The sequence below is a fragment of the Colletotrichum fructicola genome, assembly GCF_000319635.2.
Source record: "Colletotrichum fructicola Nara gc5 chromosome Unknown KSG_Nara_v1_contig04, whole genome shotgun sequence".
Taxonomy (NCBI): Eukaryota; Fungi; Ascomycota; class Sordariomycetes; order Glomerellales; family Glomerellaceae; genus Colletotrichum; species Colletotrichum fructicola.
In genome coordinates this window covers 2,919,878-2,944,263 of record NW_027094054.1, presented here as the reverse complement: position 1 = coordinate 2,944,263, position 24,386 = coordinate 2,919,878, and the positions used below count along the sequence as shown (strand labels likewise).

The window sequence follows — 24,386 nt, the reverse complement described above, 5'->3', positions numbered from 1 at the left end:
TTTGGAGGAGCTTCACAGCATTTCAAAAGCCAGATACCATGCTTGTTACTTGTGCAATTAGCCTCCGTCTTGGGGCTTGCACGACAAGAAAAATCATTTCTCAGAATTTAACAATATGCCATTATGCCATGACCACGTATGGTAATGTGGGTATGCTTTTCAGGGTCCCCTCAGGGCCCTCGTGAGAGAGAAATAAGCAACGCCGCCGTCCTTAAACCCGCCCCCCCTGCCTGCCTGCCTGCCTGCCGAGAAACCCCATGCTAGAATGCCGCCTGTGCTCCCACCTGTACATGCCTGATCAAGGGAAAAAAGTTGTGTTGATGCTGAATACGCAGATATAGCTTCCGCAAGCCCGCGTGACCGTCTGCTCCTCGTTTTGAATATCCACATGGCGAAAACAATAGAAAATCGAAAATAACAATGGCAGCAACCAAGTGCTCTGGGTCTGCTGAATCCCTTTCCGAAAAGAAAAATGCAATATGCTTGCTTGTACGTACAGCGCCGAGTCTCGCTTATTCTTCGCTCGTTCTCGGCTGGCCCTCCTTCCAAATGAAGGTGCCAAATTGGCAACTTTTCCCCCTTACGTCCTGTCCTCGTCCCAGTTCTAGTGGCCGAGAACCTCTTGCCTGGTCGCTGCAGCGGGCTCTCCTTCTCCAGCCACGATTACGCCACCATTGATTCGGGGCCCATCAAAGATACCCTGAGTTTTCGTGGCTTCCTCTCGCTCAGCTTCCTCGTTCTCTCTCATCAGAGCTTCCTCCTGCTCCCTAAGCGCTTGTTGCTCTTCAGTCAGAGACTCTGGAGAATCAGTCGGCGCCGGCTCTGTGGGCGGCGGGGGCGGTGGAGGAGGCGGCGCACCGTCCTCCACATCTTCCTCCCTCAAGCGCTTCGTTGAGGGTCCATCCGAAGGCGTCAGGTTCGGTGAAGCAGCCGCCTCGTCCTCGCGCTTCCGCTTTCTCTCTGGGCTACCCGTCGACGCAGTCTCCTCGTCGTCAGAAAGCATAACTTCATCGGCGATGTCCACCATGGCATCAACGTCCGTTGCTGGACCATTGACGCCTGCATCCTTTGGCCCATGACGGACAGCCTTCTCCTTCTCGTAGTTCTTCATTTTCACTACAGCCCTGTCCAAGAAATCCTTGACGTAGGTCTTGACCTTCCTGGCTTGCTTCTGATCCAAAGGCTGGGTTGGATCACGGACATGGTTTCTTTTGTAGTCCGATGAGACCAGCTTCTTGCTAATGTCCTTGCCGAACCGCTTGAGATCCTCCTTGGGAAGCTTGTGTTTGTACTTATCAATCACGTACTTGATGTGAGGAAATAACTAAAGGACGTTAGTAGGCATTCATGCCGCGTGGGAAAATGGACGTACCGTATTCTCATAGATCTTCATCTGCTTCTCAACACTGAGAGAGCGCCACTTTTCTGGCTTGGGCTCTTGCACGGGTGTTTCTGCCCGCTGCGGTGTCTGAGAAGCCGAAGGCCTGGGAGTTTGTTCCTTCGTCACCTTGTCGATGATGTCCCTCAGCCTCTGTTGCTCCTCTCGCGCCTTGTTGGCTATGGTTGGCGCATCAGCCGGCTTAGTCGGCCTCTCCCACCTTGTTACACCGGTCTTACTATAGAAGTAGGTGTTACCTGCCGGGTCGGTTGCAGTGAACCATCCAGCCGGAAGAGGGCCGTTGGGGAAGTGTTGTCTTCTGGGTCGTGGGGGACCGTTCGCTAGGTGTGGATTCCGCTGTGGCATACTGTTTCTTGGACCCTTCGGAATCTCGACATTTTGGAACGGGTCGGGAGTCGATTTGGCGGTAGTGTCTTCTTCGCGTTCTGCGTTGCGCCTCTCCTGAAAGGAGTTGGTGGTCGGGGCGTTGGGGTCAAACTTTCGCTTCCCAATGCGGTACCCCAACTCCAACTTTGCCCACTCTTCCAACAGCTTCTTCGACCTGACGCTGACCTCTTCGTTTTCCGATTGAGCCAGCTTGGTGATTGTGTCTTCAATCTTTGAGCCCTCTATCTTGTTCCTGGTCAATCGAGGAAATTTGTCAAGAATGTCCAAGACCTGGAGAATGACATTGTGGTCGTCGATGAACATGTTGAGGGTGGTTTTGAGGATTTGGTAGGCGTGCATGCGCATGACACAGTGGATGACCCGCTCATCACTGCACTGCTGGATGCGCTGCAGCAGTTTGACTGCAATCCATTTCTCCTTCGTCTGCATCAGGGTCGCCATCACCTTGCGTGCGCCATCCTCATTGAGGCTTCTGGCCTGTACGCTGTTAACGTACTCCTCATCATCCTCTTCGACCTTCTTCTTCCTGGGCTTCTTGGCGACCGCAGTGTCCCAGCTGTCTCCATCGTCAATGCCGAGAGCTTCAACAGTTGCGAGGGGCAGCTTGGTGGATCGCTCGGTCTGAGTCTTGCCACCAATAAATCCAGTGCAGTTGACCTCGCCACAGTAGCAGGGTTGGGGGTTGGCCCCGTAGCGGTCTACGTTGTAGTTGAAAACCAGCTCCTCGCCAGCCTTGATTTTGCGCGAGGTGAAAATACCCATGCGTAGCTTTTCTCCGACGACCCATTTGTCGACGTAGCAGTTTGGATTGCAGGAGTGGTTGCAGAAACGACCCAGGTTTCCCTTCTTCGTGGCGTCGACGAATTCGTGCTTGGTGAGCGACATGAAGTAAAAATGCTTGATGCCCTCATCGTCGTACTGCGACATGCGCCGCCTAAATGTTGGCTCGTTGATGACTTCGCCAATGTACTCGAAAATGAAGTCGTTAGCTTGCATGTCGACATTGGCGCGGAGACCGAATCCTTTCTTGTCTGTCTTGATGACTGAAACGTTGGCGTACTGCTTGCGCTGAAATCTCTGATTCTGGCACCCGTCGCCGCAATTACCAGTGCCCACAACGCACTCCATTCTCGTCGCTCTGTTGATGCAGTCGGAGTCCTCGCCACATGAGTAGTTTTTCCCGTCCTCTGCAACGCAAATTTTAGTCAGGGGCCGCTCGCGATTGCCTCGCGTCGGGCAGAAAGGGAGGCATGGGGGACTTACGCCACTCGGAACGGCAATCACAGTCCAAGGCATCGTGATCTGTTGAGCCCATGTGCTTCGATCCATATAGACAGTCCGGAATGACTTGAAAGGTATTGCATGCTTCCTCTCGAACATCGGGCAGATCGCTGAACAGGACGGTTTCGCGCTTGACGGGCTTCTGAGAGGCTTTGCGGGAAAGCTTCAGCCGGCTATTCGTACCAGGAGTGGAGGCCCCCTCGTCGTTGGTATTCTCGCCCCCAGGCGACATGCTGACGGCGCGGGAGCCGTGGTTGCTCTTGTTGTGCGATGATGCCCGGCTCGTTTCTCGCTCCATCTTGACCCCATTCGGCGCAAGACCGTCTTCGATTTTTACTTCCTCCATCTTCATCGTCGCCAGCGCTTCATCCTCCATCAAGCAATCGAGAAAGCCCTCGGCAGGGCGGGCGCACGGGAGGGAGGCGGGAGATTGTCGCGAATCGGGTCGTCCTGAAGAATGGATTGGGACAAAGGGTCAAAGGACGCGGACGCGACAGGCGAAAGAATTTGCGAATCGGTAGGCCGGTACGCTTGTGAGAGCTGCAGCAGTTTTGTTGGGGTGGAGCAGGAGAGGATTGGAAAGGTATGGGAAGAGGAGATGGGGGACGACTTGCGAGGCGGCGGCGGCGCGTTAGGAGAGAGAGCGGTTAGCAGTCCGAGCCAAAGGTTTCCCGCATCGCAAAAAAGCTGGTCGTCGCACGAGGATTGACAGCAAACCCGGCAGCGATTGGGCAATGGCAAATTTTGAAAAATCGACAAATCACCCACCCAGAGAAACCTAACACTGGGCTGTCGGCAACCGAGAGAGCAGCAATGTTTCCAGGGCGAAGTCGCAAAGGATTTGGAAGGGACGACAGGCGAGAATAATCTCACAGTGGCTTCCAACTGAGCCTGGACGGCAGCCACTCAGCCTGTCGCGCTTGGGCCAAACCTAGCCACTTCCGTTCCTTGAGCGAATCTGCGCCGAGCTTACTACCAACAGCGACTTCATCTCGGTGGAGCACACCCGACCGCGGCGCGACACCTACAATGTGGACCGGGAACACGACAGGCGCGGAACATTGATGCGGCCGGGTTCCGAGGCCTAGACTTCTTCCAAAATCCGATCGTAGCTTCCCCAGAATGACTGTCGCGAGATCCATCCAATTGTCGCGTGCGTAATAACCCCACCTGAACTTATTGAAGTTCAAAAGTCCGAGTTGGAGATCCCACGTCACTGATGCCTCCACAGAAAGAGCACGCATTCTGCCCAATGCTATTCGACGCAATGTAAGCGCATTTGATCAAAGACATGGAATTACAAGAGGCTGCACGCAGGGGCGGATCACCGTGTTCTGTTGTTGGGGCCTCAAGTTTTGCATTTGCTATTGCTGGTCATCTAATTCGAACTGGTCAGCAATGTTGTGTAACAATGGCGGAGCCTGAATACCTTCTATGTGAGGCGTGAACAGCGCCATGAGGCTGATTGAGATATTTGGCACCCCGTCCGCCTTTGTTGCGGAATTCACTCAGATGCGAATTCCCGAATTACTTGCCTCGTCAAACATGGTCACAGTTAAGCATGGACCAGGGCTTATCTGGAGCAAGAAGATGGTTTCCAGGTTCTCTCACCGACACTTCGCATCCACCTGCCCTGCATGCTCTTCCAAGAGAACACCCCTGGACATGGCCTTTTCCAAGCCTCTCCAGATTTGCCATTGGAATTTTCCTATCCTCCCCGTGATGTATTCACTGCGCCTACCTGAGTTGTTTCGGCCGGAAAAGGTATCAAGGGACAAGAGGAAATTTAGCTCTGAGCCGAATGCCAATCCCGCAGTCCTAGTTCCGGAGCAAGTGAGAAGTTCGAGCTTTGTCGCACGAAACGAATTCAAAGCCTTGGATAATTCCCACACATTTGAGTGTCTGGGAACAAGGCTTGGGCCACGGTTCCTGTTGAAACGAGTGGCAGGATATTGGCATATCTGGCTAGGACTGCAACTGTTGCCCACTGCCGATGGCCATCGCTCCACTCCAGGAATGCCACGACGCATGTTCATCCGATGCGCAGAGATTCAAGTGCAACGTCGACGGCGGCAACGAAGCATCGAGCTACTTTGGCGCGCACCTGCACGATGGCCCAGCCCGAGTCATCCACTGGTCTGGAGGTCATCCACTGGTCTGGAGGGTAAGGGGAGTTTGAAGCAGCATGACGCACAGCTCAGAGGTGCAGAAGACAAATTCCCGGCGAAAGCGGTGTTGGGCAAGGTGCTGTACCGTCAGATGGAGAGAAGCAGGCATGTAGGCGTACCCGAGTTGGGCAACGATGCCCTGCTAGTGACGGGCGGTCGGTGCCGTTTGGTGTCGTCTGGAGATGGCTCCGCCATTGGCATGGACGGGTTGTACATGGGTGGGTCTCCCAGTGGGAGGATGCCAACTCATTGTGCAGCAAAGACGTCGCTGAAGCCGGATGAAGAAGACCAGCAGCCTGAGGTAGTCCAAGAGTATAAAGAGGCGGTGGACGAACGCGGCAATTGGGGCAGCAAGACCATTTCCCGACCCTTTGCACTCGATGTCGTTCGTCGCGACAGTCATCAGTTTTGAGTTGCGTGTGCCTGGTTTCCTAATTCTTCTCAGCCTCATTGCTTCGATCGCTTCCTTTCCGCCCGGTCACGTTTTGGGCCGCCCCCCAGAAATCATGGGGATTCAGTCCACTCAGGTGCAGCGCGGCCTCACAGTGTCTGGCTGCGGCTCCCTCTGTCAACTGCGGGAAATGTGACGAACCCGTGCCCTGTGCTGGCTCTTGTGCCGTTGTTGGTCGGTGATTGGAGAAGAGGGAATCCAGTGGTTTCCCCCTACAGTCACCAGCAAGCTGGATTTGGCTGCGCGACGGCCAATGAGGGTGCTGAATGGCATTCCGGACGATAGCATTGCGCGGGCACTAAAAAGGCCCCTGTTTCCTTATTCGGTCGTCTGTCGATCACGTTTCTTCATTTTCTGTTCCACCGTCGACAAGGAGACCGCGATGGGCGAGAAGAAAAAGGCGCGCATTCCAAGCGGAATGATGAGATGACAGTGAACTCTAACGGAGGTGGGAGGGAGGAGATGGGAACGCGCTGAAGCAGCCACCACAGCGGAGAGGGGAGAAAGTGAGTTGGAAGGGGGAGGGGCAGTTGCTGACTTGAGTTGCATGGTGGGGGGAAGGCCACGCTCCAGGGCGGCCGATACGAGTTCCATGCTGCCAGCGCACCGACCAGCAAGCAGAAGGAAGGGAATGGAATTCACTCACGTTCTCCGTCACTTCTCGTCTTCGCCAGCTAGTGCTGAATCAGTCTTTGGGTTTCTTAAGCTGACGTGCTATATCCAAGCTTGCTGGAGACAGAGAAGGAAAACAAAAGTCATGTTTTCGGCAGACACCACGACAATGACGTCCTGCAAGTGGCAGAGAGTCAAGTCAGGCGGGAGGTGTTCCCCGATAGGATTGGCTAGTTGGCGCAACCCTCCCCCTCTGGCAGTATCAAGCACTGCATTTGCAGCTGCAGGCGGCACTCTCTCCATTGCCTTGCCTTACAGAGTCTGCTGCATGTAGCTCTTCTCAGCCCAACACCGGCCACTAACAGCTCAGCATATGGGACTCTGCTGCAGCCAGCGGCGTGTGCAGGACGGGCGGGAGACAGGGATACCCGCTCTGTCGATTGCATAGGCATAGGCAGAGAGAAGCTACCTTATGCAGTCATTTGTGATGCCTCTCAAAGGGTGCGTGACTGTGGTGCTGAGGAGGTGCAAGTGGGAGCAACCACAGACATTGGAGCTTCTTCTGATCTGAGCCCCATTCTCGACCTCGAATGCGAACGAAGAAAAAGGCCCCGCGGTGTGGCTGTCGGCCAACCAGACAGCTGCTTCCTCTTTGGGCGCCTTGGTGAGACATGCGCGACAAAATTTGGAAAGGGCGATTCGGCTGCCGCGAAAAAAGCAAGAATCCGACGACGGAAAGAGAGGCCGGGCGCGAGGGGCGCCTAAGACAAAGCCACTGCCGGGTCAGACCAGAAGCTTAAGGCGGCCGACGACGATCTGAGGCATAGCGAGAAAAGAAGCAGCCGCCGGAAGCCAGAGGCGGGGAGCGGAGTGGCAGCATCACGGCGGGACCTGACTTGGAGGATGCTGCTGATATCAATCCATGGACGGACGACAGAGAGAGAGAGAGGATGACTACGACTCCCATCCTCACCCACACCACGCCCTCACACACACACACCACACAAACTATCGCTCGTCGTTGACCTGATCTAGCCTTGGCCGCCACGGCAGCTTGTGCCAACATCCATCATCCCTCCCTCCCTTCCATCCTCTAACCCACCACCACCCACCCACCAACATCCCGACAGAGCACATTACATTAAACTTGCGCCCAGTTTGGCAGTGCCGCAGTGCATCCATCCATCGAAAAAAAAAACAGATAGTCGCAGACGCAGACGACGACCGGCGATTCTCCGCGCCCCTACCGGAAGCCTTCCCTAGCCACCTCAGATTCCCGCTTGATTTTCGGCAATCACACCCTCGACGTCAGTCGGTCACGCCAGACCTGCAACCGCTTTTTTCGTTCGTCTCGTCCTCACTGTAGGACACCCAAGGCTCTGGTGCGCCGCACTGTCTCTACCTCTTCTCGTGCAGTCATCGTCTTCGTCGAAAGAGGTGCGGGCATTTCCCAGCCACCCTCGCTCGGACGTTGCAACTTTGCACTACTCCAACAAGGGGAGAGTGTAAGGGTGCCTTTGGAGTTGTGACCTGTTTATCCATTTGCGCCAGCTCCGAACTCCCCTTACTTCCATGAATCTCACTCAGCACGACGAGAACTAAGGGCATGGGAGGCCTGCTGATAATTGCGACGGTCCAATTCGCCTCTTCCTCCGTCGCTTCGGATCTTAAGACAAACAGCATCCGCCTCGTCCTCTGCTCGAGTCCTCTCGAACAAGACTCGATCGAACGACGGGATTCGCATCCTTGCTGCGAACAGCCGTCGCAACATACCGTATCAGGCCTCGACTGAACCGACGTCCTGGAATGTCTCCTGAACAGGCCTAACGCGTAATTAACCACTCGGCAAACTTGTCTCGCTAGTTCCAACTTCCCCCCAAGGTCTTCCACTTCCAAAAACAAACGCCTCAGACCTGCCACTGAACCCCGGTCACGCCTGCAAGTCCCCGACCGCGCGCCGTGCAGGGCCTCCCGCGCTCATAGTCGCAAAGTGGCCCAGGTTTTCCAGGAACAAACGAAACATTCGAGCCTCCACTTCTACCGACCAGGCCTGTCCAGGCTGTGTTACCCCCTCCATCTCGCGCCTCGTCCAACTTCCCCTCGACGTTGTCGTGGGACGGGGTCTTTTCTTCGGCGGCCTCTGGTCAAAGACGCGCGCTTGCGCAGATCTCACGACTTTCATTATCTCCAGCTGCACGTTCGTTCTTTCCAGTTGTCGTCTGTAGGTGCACTTACCTGCCTTCTACCCACGGCAAAGCGAGGCGACACCCACCACGGCGGCTTTTTTTGACCTTTGCTACGACCTCTTGCCGCCTCGGCCGCGCTTGTCTGCCTGGCATCTGCCTGTTCGCTGTGCGCAACTTCAGTTGACGACGCCGGCTCCGTCCGTTACACTCGCTCTAGCTTCCACACCTTATTAGCATCCCACCTTCATTTGAACGATCACCTTGGCTCTTTGCAACTCCTCACGGACAGATCCATCCTTGCCAGCGCCGAGACATTCGTTTGCTACAACCCCACGCCGCCAATGCCGGTCCCAAGATCCGTGTTCCTCACCATCTTTTGCTTTCGTGACACTTGCCCCGGCAGTAGCTAGCCTCTTCACGATGGCCTACCCTTTTTCAGAAGAAGAAAAGGTTAGCGTGTTGTTCGCCTTTATCATACGTATGCTGACGCGCAGTTCCCCAGAGGTTGATCCTCGCAGAAGTCATCAAGACCAGCAACTTAGACCTGGGCCATCTGGTTGACTTTCTGAAATTACACAAAACCGAGCCGAACTGGCTCAAAATGCAGCTGCCTCCTGGTATGAGTGCCTCAACAGTCGTGAACCCCGGTCTGTGTATACTGACAGACTTGTCCAGGCCGTACGATGGAGCAGTGCATACAAGTCACCGAACAGATGTTCCAAGGGCCCATGAGAATACCAGATCTGAAGCGCAAGCCTGTCGGTGATCTCCTCGACAAGCCATCCAAACGTCTGGCAGTAGCTTCTCCGATGGAACCTCCTGCACAGCTGCCGCCACTAGCTTCTGCTTCACAAGGACCGTCTGCTTACGCGAATCCGATGTCTGTACGATCTCTCTTACCAGCGCCCACGCAACTGCAGCAAACTCCACTGCCAAATATACAGCCGAGACAGATGAACGCTGGCCCGGAGAGTGGCACGGCGTCCAACGGTTATCCGAGCCCAAACCAGCCGCCCGCAGCGCCGCCTCCGCCTCGTAAGAGAGGAAGGCCGTCGCGGGCAGATAAGGCGAGGCAACTTAGAGCGATGCTTCCTCAACATTTTACGCCCCTGGCTCCAGCACCTGCACCTCGCAATTCAGCTGGGGAAAGTCCCAGCACCCCGGCAGAGAGCTCAGCCTACAGTTTATCACCAGGCCCTGCCTCGGAGACAACTGGCGAGCCACCAAGGAAGAAACGCGGGCGACCTAGGTCAACGGAAAAGGGCGTACCAGAGTTACCGGTGAGTAGGCAGCTGCCACTTGGCTGGTAGGTTCTGACATTGGCAGGGCACTTATACCTATAGAGTCGACCAACCTAGGACACTGTCAGGTCGGTCCACGCCAAGCGAGACTCCCCGCGGCCGGTCTGACGAGATGCGCCAAGATCCATACCCAGAGCGCGAGCAACTTCCAGAATCGGAGAAAGAACGAGCCATACCACATATTGGGCATTTGACACAGGAAGGACTGGCGAGATAGAAACTTGAGGTTCCGCCCATCACCAATGGACATACCAACAGGCCAAAGAGGCGGTGGCGGTACATTCTACCCAAGTACTCGTCTGAAGCACGGCGGAAAACGAGGTTGACCTTACCTACCCAGCCCGCACAGCTAGCTGCGGCAGCAAACACCACACCACCTTCAATGGGCGCAAGGCCGCTCATGTGAGGAGGCACATGTATGATATATACGGAAGGCGTTGTTGGCCAACTGCTTTTACTTCAGGATACGGAGGCTAGAGGAGGTTTATCTGGTTTGGGGTACTTGGGACAAACATCAACGTGTACGATAGGCGGTGGCAAGGTACATTGACAACTGAGAGCATAGTTCATAGAGCCATAAAATATCATGATTGGTATTGCCTCAAACCAACTGTCTGTCTACGTCCCTCAATCTTTTTTGGAGACCATTCATAAAAACGCTAGATAAAAATCAAAATAACCGGCCAAGACCGACCGGGCCAATAAGCTCCTATATAAGATGCATCAAAAAGAAAAATTATCCCAACGTGACCGCTCTCTGTCATTACCAAGACTTGACAATCTTCTCCAAGGCCTCGATGAGGATATCAGCGTGGTGCTCCTGGAAGATGAGCATCGGCCTCAGGCGGACGGCGCTCTCTCCGGAACCACCAATGTTGATGCCCAGACCCTTCGCCTTCTTGAGGAACTCGTCGCGGCGCGGGTTGTCGAAGGCGATGAAGGTGCCCTGTCCCTTGCCGCGCAGGTTGGCGAACTGACCCGGGTACTTCTTGCCGAGGGCCTCGAGCTTGCCGAAGAGGTAGTCGCCGACGCGAGCCGTGTGCTCGACGAGGCCGAGGCGCTCGACCTCGTTGACGATCTCGCGGAAGAGGATGGCGCGGGCCGGGTCACCCATCCAGGTGTTGAACTGGCGGTAGGGCTTGTTGGGGCGCAGCTCGGGGTTGCCAAAGTAGTAGCCGGCGGTCTGGGCCTTCTTGGAAAAGGTGACCATGTCCGGAGGGGTGGGGAGGTCCCAGTGCTCGTGAGCCCAGAACTTGCCGGTGGCGCCGACGCCGGTCTGGACCTCGTCGACGATGAGGAGGACGTTGTGCTTCTTGGTGACCTCGCGCAGGCCGCGGAAGAAGGCCGGGGAGGCGTGGTTGTCGCCGCCCTCGGACTGGATAGGCTCGACGATCACGGCGGCGGGGGGCACGTGGTAGGTCTTGATGAGGTGCTCGACCTCGTCGAGGGCGGCCTGCTCGGCGGCGGCGTTCTCCTCGGCGTGCTCCTCGAGCGGGTACTTGAGCTGGGGGAAGGTGGCCTGGGGCCAGTCGAAGGCGGGGATGTCGAGCTTGTGGATGGGCTTGGAGCGAGTCGTAGAGAGGGAGCCGAAGAGGCGGCCGTGGAAGCCCGTCTTGAAGGAGAGGATGGAAAGCTGCGAGGCGCCCGGGGCCTGGTTGTTCATGGCGGAGGCGGTCTCCTCGGGAGTGAAGTCGACGTCGTAGCCACCGCGCTCCTGCTGGCGGCGCCACATGAAGGCGGCCTTGTAGGCGGTCTCGTTCGCGTCGGAGCCGGCCATGGCAGTGAAGACCTGATCGAGGCCCTTGGGGGCGACCTTGAGGATGCCGGTGCGGAGGACCTCGGCCCAGTCCTCCGGGGGGAAGTTGCCGAGGGCGGGACGGTTGATGATTGCGTTTATCATTTCGGGGGTCTCAGCTACCTTGGCGAGGGCGGGGTTGTTGTAGCCAAGGGGGATGGAGGCGATTTGGGCGTAGCTGTGGTGCGCATGTTAGGATCGTTGACTAGAGGGTTAGACGTGGGAAAGCACTTACACATCAAGCAGTACGTTGCCGTCGGCGTCGACAATGTAGTTGCCCTTGCTCTTCTTGTAATCCGTGAGCATGTTCAAGCTGCGGGTGTCAAAGACCTCGTGCAGGTCCGCGATTTGCTTCTTGGACTGAGGGCCCGGGATCTCGGTCTTGACGGCCGGGGCGGAGGGCTCGCCGGCGAAGAGGGAGGCAGCCATGCGCGGGGCGGAGGCGCAGAGGGTGCGACGGGAGAGGGGTGTCCTGGCCGCCGTGCGCATGACGGGGCGCAGGGCCGCGGAGGCTCTCATGAAGGCCATGGCGATGGTCTTCTTTCGTCTGCTTTCTTCCTAATGTGGTGTTTGACCTACTCGTCGTTCCTCTTTACGACGCTGCCTTCTTCCTGTGATGCTCGTGGGGGTGAAGCTGTGCGATATCGGAGACGTATCTATCTTCCCAGTTGCAGTCAATTGGCCAATGGTGAAGATGCAAAGGAGAAAGAGAGTAACATAAGGAGACACAAAGCTGGTGCGCGGGGGAGGGCCCGTTTATAGATGGCGGGTGGCCACGGCTTATCAGGTCCCCCGGCGTTGTCTCGTCAGGCCGTTTGGTGGAGAGAGGTGGTGTATTGCCATCGGCCTGGTTTGAGCTTTGGTCCCCTGGGTCCTGGTGTTGACTCGAGGCGTTCAGACGCACACACCGGCGCGGTGCTTGGTTTCCCACCATGCCGGAACAAGGAGCGAAAGCTGCAGCAGCTGCGTTAGCTCGGCGATATGGCAGGGAATGAGAGGGGGGGCGGACAGGCGGCCAGTTGGAGGGGCGGTTGGCCAAAGCCAAGATTACGTGCCCAATGAGAAATTGCGGGGCGAAAGCTGGGGGAACGAAGGTCTCAGTGACCTCACACACGCTCCCAAGACGCCGCGGCGGGGGGACCTTGGAGGGGTAAAATCACGCCCTTTACGCCGGCTGGCTGTAGCGGGCGGCCGTGTATCAGGGTACCTGCCTCTGACACAATATGCAGCCAGCTTCCATCCTGCTGCAGGAAGCTCGGGCGTAGCGTAAACGTCGTAATATGTAATAGCTTCATCTGTTCTAATGGACTCGCTGAGCTCAAGCTATTGTTCAATGGCAGGTTCGGCATCTCGGATGGCATCGATCGGTCGCGGCTCCAGTTGGCTTCCCCCTCGCCACCAACTAGCTGTGCCGCTCCCGTCTCTGCCGCCTTGAGCCGCCAGCCTGCTTCTGATTTGCATATTGTAGTTCGCAGCCTCCAGGATTGCAGCGCCAGAAGCCACACCGCAACATCAACCACAACGTGCCTATAATATTACCGCATCTATCACAGATCCGACGTGCGCGCTCTCGGTGTCTCTCCGCGCGCCCCCGCCGCGCGTATCAGGCGATAACAGCGTTTCCCGCCGACCATGATAAGCATCTGGTGGGAATCTATCCACTTAGCCAGGGAGCACCTGGGGACTAGCGCGACGCCGCGACCTGAGATATCCACTGGTCGCCCCTGCGGATCGAGAGCGCCGATGCCGGGACCGGAAACCGGGCCGGGAATGGCTTTGCCGGTCATTGAATAATAGTGAATAATAGATTCGCCATCGGCACTTAGGAGACCAACTCGGTGACATAGATTCGAACATTGCGGCTTGCTTTCTAGATTGGGTGAAATTCGCGCCGCACTGCCGCCGCCGGAGGGCCCACCCGGAACGCCGCATGCCGCCGGAGGCCGACACCTTTGGTCGCCGGGTCAGCATTCTCTTCCTTTAGCCATCACTGCAACGACATCTCATGCTCATGTTGGTAACTCTTTTATTGCACATGACCAGTCTGCTTCGGTCAGGACACCATGCGAGACGAAAAACTATAATCTAGCCTCTCCCTTATAACCTGGTTGTCGGACAATACAAAAAATGCTATGCAATCTGGCGTGAGAAATTCTGCCACTTCTGGATTACACCCAGGAACAAATGATGGAAACGTCTGAAGAGATGAAAAGAATTAAACGCCATGCCGTAGATGATGAATGGGCTGTCTTCCAAAAGCATGCTTGATGCTATGCAGTCTTCCTGATGCGTCAAATGTTCACCGAACAATCTCAGTCGGTATGTGGTATTGGTCTGTAACGAGAAAGAAACGCATCATGAGAGCGCCGAACTAGTGCTCCTTTTCTTCGAGCTCTCGCATGTACTTTACGAAGCTCTTCTTGTGAACCTAACGCAGTCAGTTAGATATTATCGTGCTGAACAAAAGCTTTCACAACTTACCATGCCGGCGTAGCGGCCGTTCTTGAGCACGCAAATGAAGCGGAGACCAAGCTTGACGAAACATTCATATACAAGGTCCATTGGGGATCTGATATCCAATGCTACGGGAGCCTGTTTTCTCGTTAGCCACAGCCAGATGTAGGAGGTCAAATTACTCACTGGGTCAATGTACGGAGTGAAATCTGTCTTATCTCTCTCCGTCTCTTCATCGTCGGAGTCTTCGATGGTGGGAATATGGGCCATCAAACACATGCTTGAAGCCTCGTCGTCAAGACTGTCCAGGGCGAACTCGAGGTCGGGTGCTGGGATGAGCCCAACAAGAATACCATCCCGAATGATAGGAAGACCTCCGTCAAGCTCACCTGCCCTGTGCAGAGTTTGAAGCTTCTTACGCAGACTGACGGCGGATATCACTGGAGAAGCGCTGACGTCAATGATTCGTTCCCGGCGGACACGAGGGACGATGTCTGCCAGGTCGGAAGTGAAAATTGGCTTGTGCTTATTGTCGAGGAAGGGGTAGGAGTTCATGTTCGTCAGGAGGTCCTACTCATATTAGATTGAACACTCAGTTTGCAGAAACGCCAGACTGTACTCACGTAGATGCTGTTTGGCTCAATGGCGTCAGCAGTCCATTTGGCCACGAGGATAGCCAAGGAGAACGGCAAGACATAATCCAAGCTTCCCGTCAGCTCAAAGAGAATGACTGCCAGTGTTACCGACAACCGAGTGACACCGCACATGGTGGATCCGGCAGCGATTAGCCCATAGACACCGGGCTGAATGCATGATCCTGTTGGTGATGCGGCACATCGAGTCCAGAGCCCAAAGGTGGGGTACATCAGCACGATATACTGAACGACGTGACCGACGATTCTTCCCATGAGACCGCCAACGACCATGGACGGCACGTAGATTCCGGCTGGAACTTTCTGCAAAGAAATTAGTATCTTCCCGACCATAGCCAGGTGTATTACGCACAATTCCAAATGTGATGATCGTCAAGAACCCCTTGATCAAAAAGGCGGAGAAAAGACCTGAAAGCACAGGAGGGATGCCTTCAGCCGTCGTTGGGCATAGTCCGTAATCTTCGCGATCAGATCCGTCGTGGCATGGCGCCGCAAGGTTGAGCATGAGCTTAGCGACTGGCTGCTTGGTGTGAACGTTCCAGTAACTCATGATTCCGGTCACTACGGCGACCAAGGCAACCTCGAACATGGGGTATTTCTTGATGACGTCGATCCGACGGAAGGTCTTGGCCCAGTGCTTCGAGGCCTTGATGAACAGAGCTCCAGCAGCGCCGCCAAGGATCCCGATGACGATGAAGAACACGATTTCAAAGTAATGCCAGTCGGTTGTATATTTGACCTGGAACATGACGATCTTGTGGGTGCCGTAGGGGTTGAGAAACTTGAGCGACAAGGCTGCGACAATACAGCAGAAGAATGTGCGGAAAAGCGTCTTTGCAGGGAAGAAGTACGACACCTCCTCGAGTCCGAAAAGAACACCTCCCAGCGGAGCGCCGAAAGCGACGGCGACACCGGCGGCTGCAGCTGCGGATAGGACCTCGCGCCTTTTGGCGTCATTTTGATCGTACTTCGCGAACAAGCGACAGGCAATGTTGCCGACACAAGTTGCAATATGAACGTAAGGACCCTCTTTTCCAAGACTGAGACCAGAAGCAACACTGAGAATGAGAGCAGCTGACTTGATACCCAACGTCTTCAGACCGAGAAAACCGTGCAACACGAAACCGCTGAGGATGACGCGAACTTCAGCGACACCACTACCGGCAGCTGAGTAGTAAATCATCGGTGGCGGCACGTTTTCCGCGGGTTCTGATGTCGTCGTCACCGGCTCAACAGGCTCTGGAGGCGTCGGGCTCTCGTCGCTTGTAGGTTCATCGGCGTACGGGGCAAGTTCCGCAGCGAGGTTCTCGTCGAAGGTCGTCATACGATACGCCGAGGGCACCACGGTTTTGGTCGTCAATGTCATGGCGCAAGCAACGCAGGCCAAGCCAACGACGCCAATGAGGTAGATCGTGAATTCGGTTCCCACATCTCCAAAAGGCCAGAATCTCAAAGACTCCGACCAAGTCTCCCAATCGTCGCAAGGTCCTTTTGGGCAACAATTCTAATGGCAATTAGCATCTTCAGACTTATCTCCGAGGTGAAGGAACGTACCCTCTCGCTGATGTACCAGCCCCGTGTGCAATAACCATATTTGTAATCGAATACGGTAGCCTCGGACAAGTTGACTACGTATGCAACGAGAGCAACGGCTACACCACACACGGCGCTAAGAATCCAGCCCTGCGAAGCATCGAAGATGGCATATATCCTTCCCCAGAAGTCCTTGCGCATTTTGAGGGCCTTGGCTCGGTGGGCATCGACGATGTTATCGTGAACCCAATCGGTAGACGTAAACTGATCGTACCATACTCGTTCGTCGGGCAGAATTGATCGTTTCGACTCGGACATAGATTCTGGGAAGTCGGAGAAGGCGTGCGATAAGCGAGCGCCGAATGACGGGTTGCGACTGTGGTGCAAACTCCGGATGCTTCCTGGATAGCAAGGACATGGATCAGCTGTCATGTTTTCTTGGTACACGCAAAGCATGTGAAGCGAGCAAGACACTTACCGGCCGTGCTGTGATTCCTCGACAGGCCCGGAGTCAGGTGTTTGGGACTCTCGGGGGTAGAAGCTTGGTGTCGCCGAATCCGAGATCTCGAGTTCAAGAGTAATGGTGAGCGCTCGTCCGGCTCGCCGAGCGAGCCTGTCCGGTCGAATCTCGGTCTTCTCGTGTTCGTCGGTGACGGAGGCACAGACAGCGCGCCGTCGTCTGGTAAGTCGGCCATGGTGGAAGTTGTTGTAGAGATGCAAGGCGGCTCGAGCCGTTAAAGTTCTCGGGTCTGTTTCGAGTGATGCGTGATTGGGTTCGCCCTCACTAATCGTCCAAAGATCGGGCGCAGAAGCAGAAGCAGAAATCACACAAGGCTCGTCGCCTCGAGATGGGATAAACTCGAAAGCACAGAACACGGTCGAGGTCGTCGAGGTAAGGTCGGCGAACTAGACACTTATTGGAGGACGGTCAGGGGTAGTTGGAGGCGGAGGTCTGGACTTGGGCGTCGTTGACAAGTCGGGCGATCAACCGAATAGACAAGGTTGGTGGCAGGTTAGAGCTCTGCACGTGAACCCAGCGTGGAATCGTTCGAGGTTACTCCAAAGACGGTAAGAAGCAGACACGGCAGGATATGAGTTGGCTGGGGAGGCGACGGGAGGCTGACCACGTCGAGGGGTTCGGAGTCAGATGCGACGAAGCAAGGTAGGCGGATGACTATCGCGGGCGAGACATGGCAGTTCCTTGGCAGGTTTACTTATCCATCAGATGGCACCTCGAGTTCGGCCAGGCGGAAAAGGGATCGAGATGGTGGACAGGCAAATGAAGGGGGGGAGGAAGAGAAGAATGGAAAAGATCAAAAACCTCAGGGCCCGTCGCCGCAACGAACGATCGGCTCTCCAGAAGAAGTTGGAAGCGAAACAAAACGCGACAACTTGGTTCGAGACGGTCTTTACCCCGTCCACTTTCCTCAGGCCCTCCCTCCCCCTAGTGCCACCGAGACGGCGGGCAACGGGCTGTGCACCGGGCACGCGCGGTAAGTAGAGAGGGCGTGATCCACCCTGGCAGACAGTGCTGTAAATTATTTGTTGCAATGGCGGTGGAAAAGGAAGCACTAAAAGGTGTAGAAAGGCTTGGCCGTGAGGTCATTGCACCGGGTGACCCTTTGGTGGATGTCTCTGGATGCTACTGGATGGCGGTTATTGGCCCCGAGTTTAGCGCATTTTCCGCCGAAACGGTCAGATCGAGGACCCTGAGATTACTGAATCCCTACCTCGCACTGAAGGAAGCAGTGGAAAGCCGACCTGTCCCGCAGAATTCCACCACACCGCACGCCATCAGCAGCCAATCACAGGCCAATCCCGCGCCCAGTTCCCTGCGCAGCACCCGTCACGAGTAAAGGGTGGCTGCAGGACGGTAATCCGCACCGTTAGACCTCGCTCATCCCTCTGGAACGTTCCGAGGTCCAGTGTCGACGCAGAAGACCGACCATCCCCTTCGAATGCAGCTAATTCCAACTCAAAGTCCAACATCAAGGCCGCCGGTGCACTACAGCACACCACTTTATGTCTAGCTCACCAAGCCACTTATTGACAGGCGTCACTCGACATCCCTCAATTGCGGTAGCATCGCGACGGCTATTCTTGAACCAACCTACCGATCAGCGTGTTTTGGCCTCGTTTCCAAATAATTGGATACAAACACAGCAGCCCTAAGATCCAGACCCAGACAAAAACCAGCATCCTGGGCCCGGCCATGTCTTGTTTTCCAACCCCAGATGTCGCTAGCTGAACGCCCCAATTAATTATCTGGGAACTGAGGGAAGTGAGGCGTGGAGGGCGCCACTGTAACCCGTTGCAGACACGTGCCTGGAACTGGAAACCTTCTTGGGTGCAACGGTGCAACTCTAGAACGGAACGTCTCCGTACCACCACCACCACCACTACTACCACCGTCTTGAGGCGCCCTTACCTAAGCATCCCGTGTGCACCTTGAGGGACATCACCAGCACCAATTCGAGCTTTGATTCGCCCGTCGTCGTCAATCCTCCGTTTCGGTCACCGTTCCGAGTCGCCAGAACCCTCGACGCGTCGACGCCCTCAGCCAACGTCATCTCATCGCGGCAATAGTCTTTGCGCCACAAGCGGCACTCACTCTTCGCGCGGAATCATTCTGCAGGCCTGTCAGCCAGTTCAAGCGGCCGTTACGGTTCCGCTCATCTGACTGTGCGCACCCTAATTATGACCCGGTGAGCCGCAGACTGGCGACATGTCAGACAACGGGGATAAGAAGTTGACGGTGCCGAAGTTCTCAACCTTCAAGCCCAAGGCACCCGATCCTGTGCCGTTGGCCAAATCCTCGTCTGGTGAAGTCACACATAGCCGGAAGGATGGTGCAGGTGAGGTAGCTAAGGAGAAGAAATCCCGGCATGAGTCCAGGCACCGAGACGACCACCGGAGGCATAGGTCAGATCACCGATCAGAGCATCGATCGGAACACCGCCACCGTGATCGCAAACGCAGTCGCAGCCGCAGTCAGGAACGGTCCCTTGTTGTTGCTAAAAGACCCAGCGTTGCCACGACTCTGGAAGAAAGGGCTGGAAACGGCGTCTTCGTCATAGACACAAAAGGTGACCCCCTCATTAGGAGATATGGCGGCAACGACCGCGGCAAGGTGCCCACATATCGTCGTGACGGGCGTGGGAAAGTCCTCGGTTCTGATGGCTACCTCATTATCCACAGAGATGGCCCCAGAGAAGAATTCAGCATTCGGATGCCGGGCGAGGGCAGCTCTACTTTGCGAGACAGAGCTCTATTCCAGGCGAGGGTTCATAGGGTGAAAACAAGACGCATTCGCCCACGAGACGAAAGTCAAGAGGAAGCTGAAGAGGACTTCGTACCACTCAGCAAGTCGTCCAAACGACGCCGCACTGAAGAGCCAGAGTCCGACGGAGACGACAAACCCTCTTACAGATCAATCGAGGGCAAGGCCAAGGCCCATGAGTTCTCTGATAGCGACATCGACTTTGACACCGACCAGGAGGGCGACTTGAATCCGGAAGCAGACGACCCACTCAAGCAACGTTCAATTCACCTGTCTCGTCGGGTCAAGGAACATCCTGATGACATTGCAGGATGGCTCGAGCTCATCGCCCATCAGGACGTTCTTCTCAAAGCTGGCGAAAGTCTAGACCGCGAAGTAACAAAGGGCGAGATGCACAGTTTTGCAGAGATCAAGATATCAATGTACGAGTCTGCACTTGCCCAAGCCAAAAGACCGGAAGACGAAGAACGGCTGCTCCTTGGTCTGATGCTTGAGGGTGCCAAGGTCTGGTCCTCATCAAAGCTTGACAGCCGTTGGTCGGACGTGGCGAAGAAGCACGAAGTGAGTTTCTGTCTTTGGAAGGCCAGGATCGACCACAAAGTCACGGACCTGAAGACCTTTGAGTACAGCGAAATCAAGAAGCTGTATATTGAACGCCTGCGAGCCGTCGCCAAACAGTCATCCGTTTCGGCTTCCCCAGGGCCAGCGTATAGCGCCAATACCGATATGGAGGCTTCCCGTTACGAGCAGATGATATACATCTTTTTGCGAGTCACCAGGTTCATATACGACGCTGGCTATCGTGAATCGGCAGTCGCAGCGTGGCAAGCGCTTCTCGAACTCAACTTGCAACGACCTTCCACGCATGATGCCCTGCCAGAATCTGAAATACTGAGTTCTTTTAGAGACTTCTGGGAAGATGAAGCACCAAGGCTAGGAGAGCACAACGCATCCGGCTGGAGCCACTACGTCCAGACCAATGGTTCGGTGGATTCTCCAGAACAGCAACGAGACGACGACACGGTGGTGCAATCCAGAGATGTATACAAGTCTTGGGGTGCGACAGAACGTCTCCGGGCAACAAGCTCCAGGAGTCCAGGCCGAGCCACGGATGATGTTCTCGAGGACGATCCATACCGAGTTGTCATGTATTCGGATATCCAGGAGCTTCTCTTTGTTATCCCATCCACAATAGTTTCCCATGTTTGGGAGCAATTGGTGGATGGCCTTCTCATATTCTGCTGTCTGCCCCCGGTGTTTTGCTCAAGCCCATGGATTCAAAGCGCAGAGAATGACTCCTTTGTTGTTGGCAGTCTAAGGGTTTTCGAGGCCGACGTCCTTCGCAAGCCGAACGAACCTGATGTTATGGACGAGACCAAGAGTATACCGGCTTCCGAGCAAGACGGGCTGCGCCTTGCTGTGTCTTCCGATCTACTCTTTGCTAGACGGAATTGGTTCTCCTTTCTCAGTGGCTGGCCTTGCACTGCCAAGTCTCTCGATGGACCCGTAGACTTATCTTGGGTTGCGAATTGTCTTCGACAACTCGTAATATCGGTCGGCTTGAAGGATTTGGCAGAGTATTCATTGGCCGTGGATGTCGCCAACGAACCCGGCAATGTCAAAAAGCGCGCTAAAGCTCTCATCAAGAAAGACCCGTCAAACCTGGCCCTCTACAACGCTTATGCGCTGGCCGAGGTTGGAGCTAGTAACTTGGAAGTTGGCCGTCAGGTTGTCTCATCAGCTACTAGTCTGGTCTCAGTAAGTGCTCACTGCGCTCCACAATAATTTTCCATATCCCTAACGCGCATATCTCAGCCTGCCAGCTCCGCCGGCGGGTTGTTGCTTTTCAAGACGTGGGCATGGATGGAACTTGACGAAGGGAACAAGAATCAGGCCATACTGCGTCTCTGTGCCTCAGTTGACCAGTCCTTGAGGAATGTCCCGGGATTGGCAGCTCCGTCTCCATCGCAACTCTTGAAGGCTCGCCAGACTTTGCTGGACGACCTCGAGCACCAACTCTCTCTCAGGCAGCCAGATGAAGCTATTTTGAGTGCAGAATGCCTTGCATTGCTGGTATATCTCACATCGCAAGAGGGTAGCGAACCCACGTCTGAGGCCCAAGGAAGCATATCCATGGCGATGGAAAGACTATGGGCCGTCTCTTCTGAACTGTGTGCACAGGGCCAAGCGAAGTCTCAAGCCCACGAAAGGCTCTTGCAGGCTGCTGCAAGACTTTTATACCATCACGCCAGTCGAGGGTAAGTTCACCAAGTCTGAACCAAGAGTTTCCAGACTAACATACATCAGGCCATTCCGGCGAGCGTACTTGAGAGATCAGCTCGCTCATTGCATCGACTTGTTCCCACGCAACACCATTTTCCTTACTCTCTTCGCATGGGCCTCGACGACTTTCGGCATCGATGATCCTGTCCGGGACATTCTTCGGAAGGTCACACTTACCGATGCCAACGATTGCATTGGGAGCCGCATGTTTGCGATTCGCTACGAGCTGCTGAAGGGAAACGTACACTCTACACAGGCGGCGTTTGAGCGAGCTCTAGATACCCCAGCATGCAGGTCAAACCCAGAATTCTGGCGATGCTACATCAAGTTCAGCTATGCAAGGAAACAGTTCCGGCACAAGGCTAAGGAGGTCTTCTTCCGCGGGCTGCGACATTGTCCATGGTCGAAGGATCTGGCCCTCGAGGCATACACAACGCTCATCAACGTCATGGATGAGTTCGAGCTCAGGTCTGTCTTCAACACGATGACCTCCAAGGGATTGCGGATACACGTCGATTTGGAGGAATTTGTGGCGAAGCATGAGAGAAGTAAGGTGAAGCGTCGTTAGAGAATCCAGATAAGTCTGGTTTAGCATGCATAGCATGCAGGGGCTAGGGACCGCAATTCCTGCTCCTGGGGAGAAAGCCCAAGCCATGATGATGATGGGCCATTAGAGTGATTCAAACGGTGAAGCAGATTGGGGTGGTGTCCGGGGTTGGCCGCAGCACGGGCTGGGCGCCAGAATGATTCACCAGGAACCTCAATGGGTCTAGCTATGAGCTGCAGTAATGAAGAGTCAGAGTGGCGATGCGTCAGCCAAAAATTAAGACGCGGACAAGGCAGTTGGTAATAGAAACCATCGAATTAGCACGGTTTCGTGCTCGTTGTAGGCAAAGTGACTCATCAGCCATACATTCCGTCCCTTCTCTCCCACTGGCTCGCAGTGAATCTAGGGGTCCACAGCCCGGTGTGCCCCACTCTCAGCGCAAAAGCCTAGCCAAAGCGGCAACAGCACCCAAAAAGTTGCAGAAAGCGGGCAGCCATCCGTGCCTGCCCCACCTTGACCTCTGCGATTGACGCTTTTTATTAATGGGACCTTTCCGCCTCTGCAAAAATTCCATCATCACCAAACCACCAGGACACTTACCACGACAACATACTCTTTAGGGCCCTTTTTTTGCGATCAAACTACTCTTACGAAGCCCTACCGGCATCCCCTCTTCACCATTCCAACAGTCAGCACCGAGCTTACCGGGACAAACACAATCATGGCTGTGCGCGCGCAGTTCGAGAACTCCAACGAGTGAGCAAAAGCCCCGCCGAACCCGACCCCGCCATCCTGCTTTCTGCAGCGATCCGGCCACCGACAACTCGGTATGCTGACTTTGAGACTCCTAGGGTCGGCGTCTTTGCGACTCTCACCAACTCCTATGCTCTGACCGCCCTCGGTGCGAGCGAGAACTTCTACAGTGTCTTCGAGGCCGAGCTGCAAGATGTCATCCCCATCTGCCGGACAACCATTGCCGGTACGAGAATCATTGGCCGGTTAACAGCTGGGTAAGCACATCAACACCTCTAAAATCTCTGATGGTGCCTTTTTCGGTGGCCATGTTGGAGGTCGCGTGAGCATCAAACAATTCAAGCTGACCACCACCATCCAGTAACCGCAAGGGCCTCCTTGTTCCCACGAGCACAACAGACCAAGAACTCCAACATCTTCGCAATAGCTTGCCCGACGAAATTCGCATACAGAGAATAGAGGAGCGTCTTTCCGCTCTCGGCAACGTCATTGTCTGCAACGACCACATCGCTCTGATTCACCCTGACCTGGAGCGCGAGACGGAGGAGATCATTGCCGACGTTCTCGGCGTCGAGGTCTTCCGCCAGACCATTGCCGACAACGTGCTGGTCGGATCCTACATGTCACTCTCCAACCAGGGTGGTCTCGTCCACCCCAAGACCTCGATACAGGACCAGGACGAGCTTTCCAGTCTTCTGCAGGTGCCTCTGGTCGCCGGCAGTGTCAACCGCGGCAGCAACGTTGTCGGTGCCGGCATGGTCGTCAACGACTGGATGGCTGTCACCGGGCTCGACACCACGGCGACGGAGCTGAGCGTCATCGAGAGCGTATTCAGGCTCGGCGAGGGTCTGGGTCCCAGCAACGTCAACACCAACCTCAAGGACACCATGGTCGAGTCGTTTTACTAAACATAGAGAACGGCGATCGGGGAAGAGTGGAGGAAAAATCGGTGTGCGGCTGTTCTGGGTTCATTCAGGTCTTTGGTTAGTTTGGGATACCATTAATGGGTTGAGCAACGGTTTTGAGAGGCTCGATTCCTTGCGAGCCAGTTTTAGGGTTCAGTCTTAATGCTGAGGACGCGAGAGAGAATTCTTGCGCCTGGCATGGAATATACCTAGCCCACGGGCAGTTAGGACCCTACCTGTTTCTTCGAAGTTGTTGATGTGACTGTGCTTTTCCCAAATCCGAGACATTCGTATTGTATGTCCATTCTGCGAACAGGGCCCGTTTGTGTGAAACATCGCGTGAACTATATTAATGTCATTGATTCTGGCATGGTATAAAATGAAAGAAGGCCCAGACA

At 55.2% G+C, this 24,386-nt stretch overlaps 6 protein-coding genes across 6 annotated transcripts; 3 read left to right on the top strand and 3 right to left on the bottom strand.

The window, feature by feature from the left end:
• Positions 1-604: 604 nt before the first annotated feature.
• Positions 605-3,419, bottom strand: SET2 (Histone-lysine N-methyltransferase, H3 lysine-36 specific; the record flags this gene model as incomplete). Its single annotated transcript, XM_032034335.2, has 4 exons — positions 605-1,324; positions 1,373-1,557; positions 1,618-2,973; positions 3,050-3,419. The coding sequence occupies 4 exons, from the start codon at positions 3,417-3,419 to the stop codon at positions 605-607; spliced, it is 2,631 nt and encodes an 876-aa protein (XP_031886813.2).
• Positions 3,420-8,904: 5,485 nt separating this feature from the next.
• CGGC5_v007629 (uncharacterized protein) lies at positions 8,905-9,979 on the top strand (the record flags this gene model as incomplete). The annotated part of the gene is made up of 5 exons (XM_066151881.1): positions 8,905-8,934; positions 8,987-9,101; positions 9,160-9,368; positions 9,604-9,764; positions 9,811-9,979. 5 exons carry the CDS (start codon positions 8,905-8,907, stop codon positions 9,977-9,979), a joined length of 684 nt encoding a protein of 227 aa, XP_066008844.1.
• A 569-nt stretch (positions 9,980-10,548) lies between these two features.
• gatA-5 (4-aminobutyrate aminotransferase) lies at positions 10,549-12,108 on the bottom strand (the record flags this gene model as incomplete). Its single annotated transcript, XM_032034333.1, has 2 exons — positions 10,549-11,758; positions 11,816-12,108. 2 exons carry the CDS (start codon positions 12,106-12,108, stop codon positions 10,549-10,551), a joined length of 1,503 nt encoding a protein of 500 aa, XP_031886811.1.
• A 1,843-nt stretch (positions 12,109-13,951) lies between these two features.
• On the bottom strand, positions 13,952-16,915 carry Clcn5 (H(+)/Cl(-) exchange transporter 5; the record flags this gene model as incomplete). Its single annotated transcript, XM_032034332.1, has 7 exons — positions 13,952-14,008; positions 14,062-14,172; positions 14,221-14,604; positions 14,658-14,990; positions 15,040-16,191; positions 16,242-16,621; positions 16,699-16,915. The coding sequence occupies 7 exons, from the start codon at positions 16,913-16,915 to the stop codon at positions 13,952-13,954; spliced, it is 2,634 nt and encodes an 877-aa protein (XP_031886816.1).
• A 2,002-nt stretch (positions 16,916-18,917) lies between these two features.
• CGGC5_v007626 (Protein NRDE2-like protein) lies at positions 18,918-22,351 on the top strand (the record flags this gene model as incomplete). The annotated part of the gene is made up of 5 exons (XM_032034331.2): positions 18,918-18,925; positions 18,985-19,080; positions 19,248-21,258; positions 21,316-21,758; positions 21,808-22,351. The coding sequence occupies 5 exons, from the start codon at positions 18,918-18,920 to the stop codon at positions 22,349-22,351; spliced, it is 3,102 nt and encodes a 1,033-aa protein (XP_031886817.2).
• Positions 22,352-23,051: 700 nt separating this feature from the next.
• On the top strand, positions 23,052-23,991 carry TIF6 (Eukaryotic translation initiation factor 6; the record flags this gene model as incomplete). Its single annotated transcript, XM_066151880.1, has 3 exons — positions 23,052-23,086; positions 23,182-23,340; positions 23,445-23,991. The coding sequence occupies 3 exons, from the start codon at positions 23,052-23,054 to the stop codon at positions 23,989-23,991; spliced, it is 741 nt and encodes a 246-aa protein (XP_066008649.1).
• Positions 23,992-24,386: the final 395 nt, after the last annotated feature.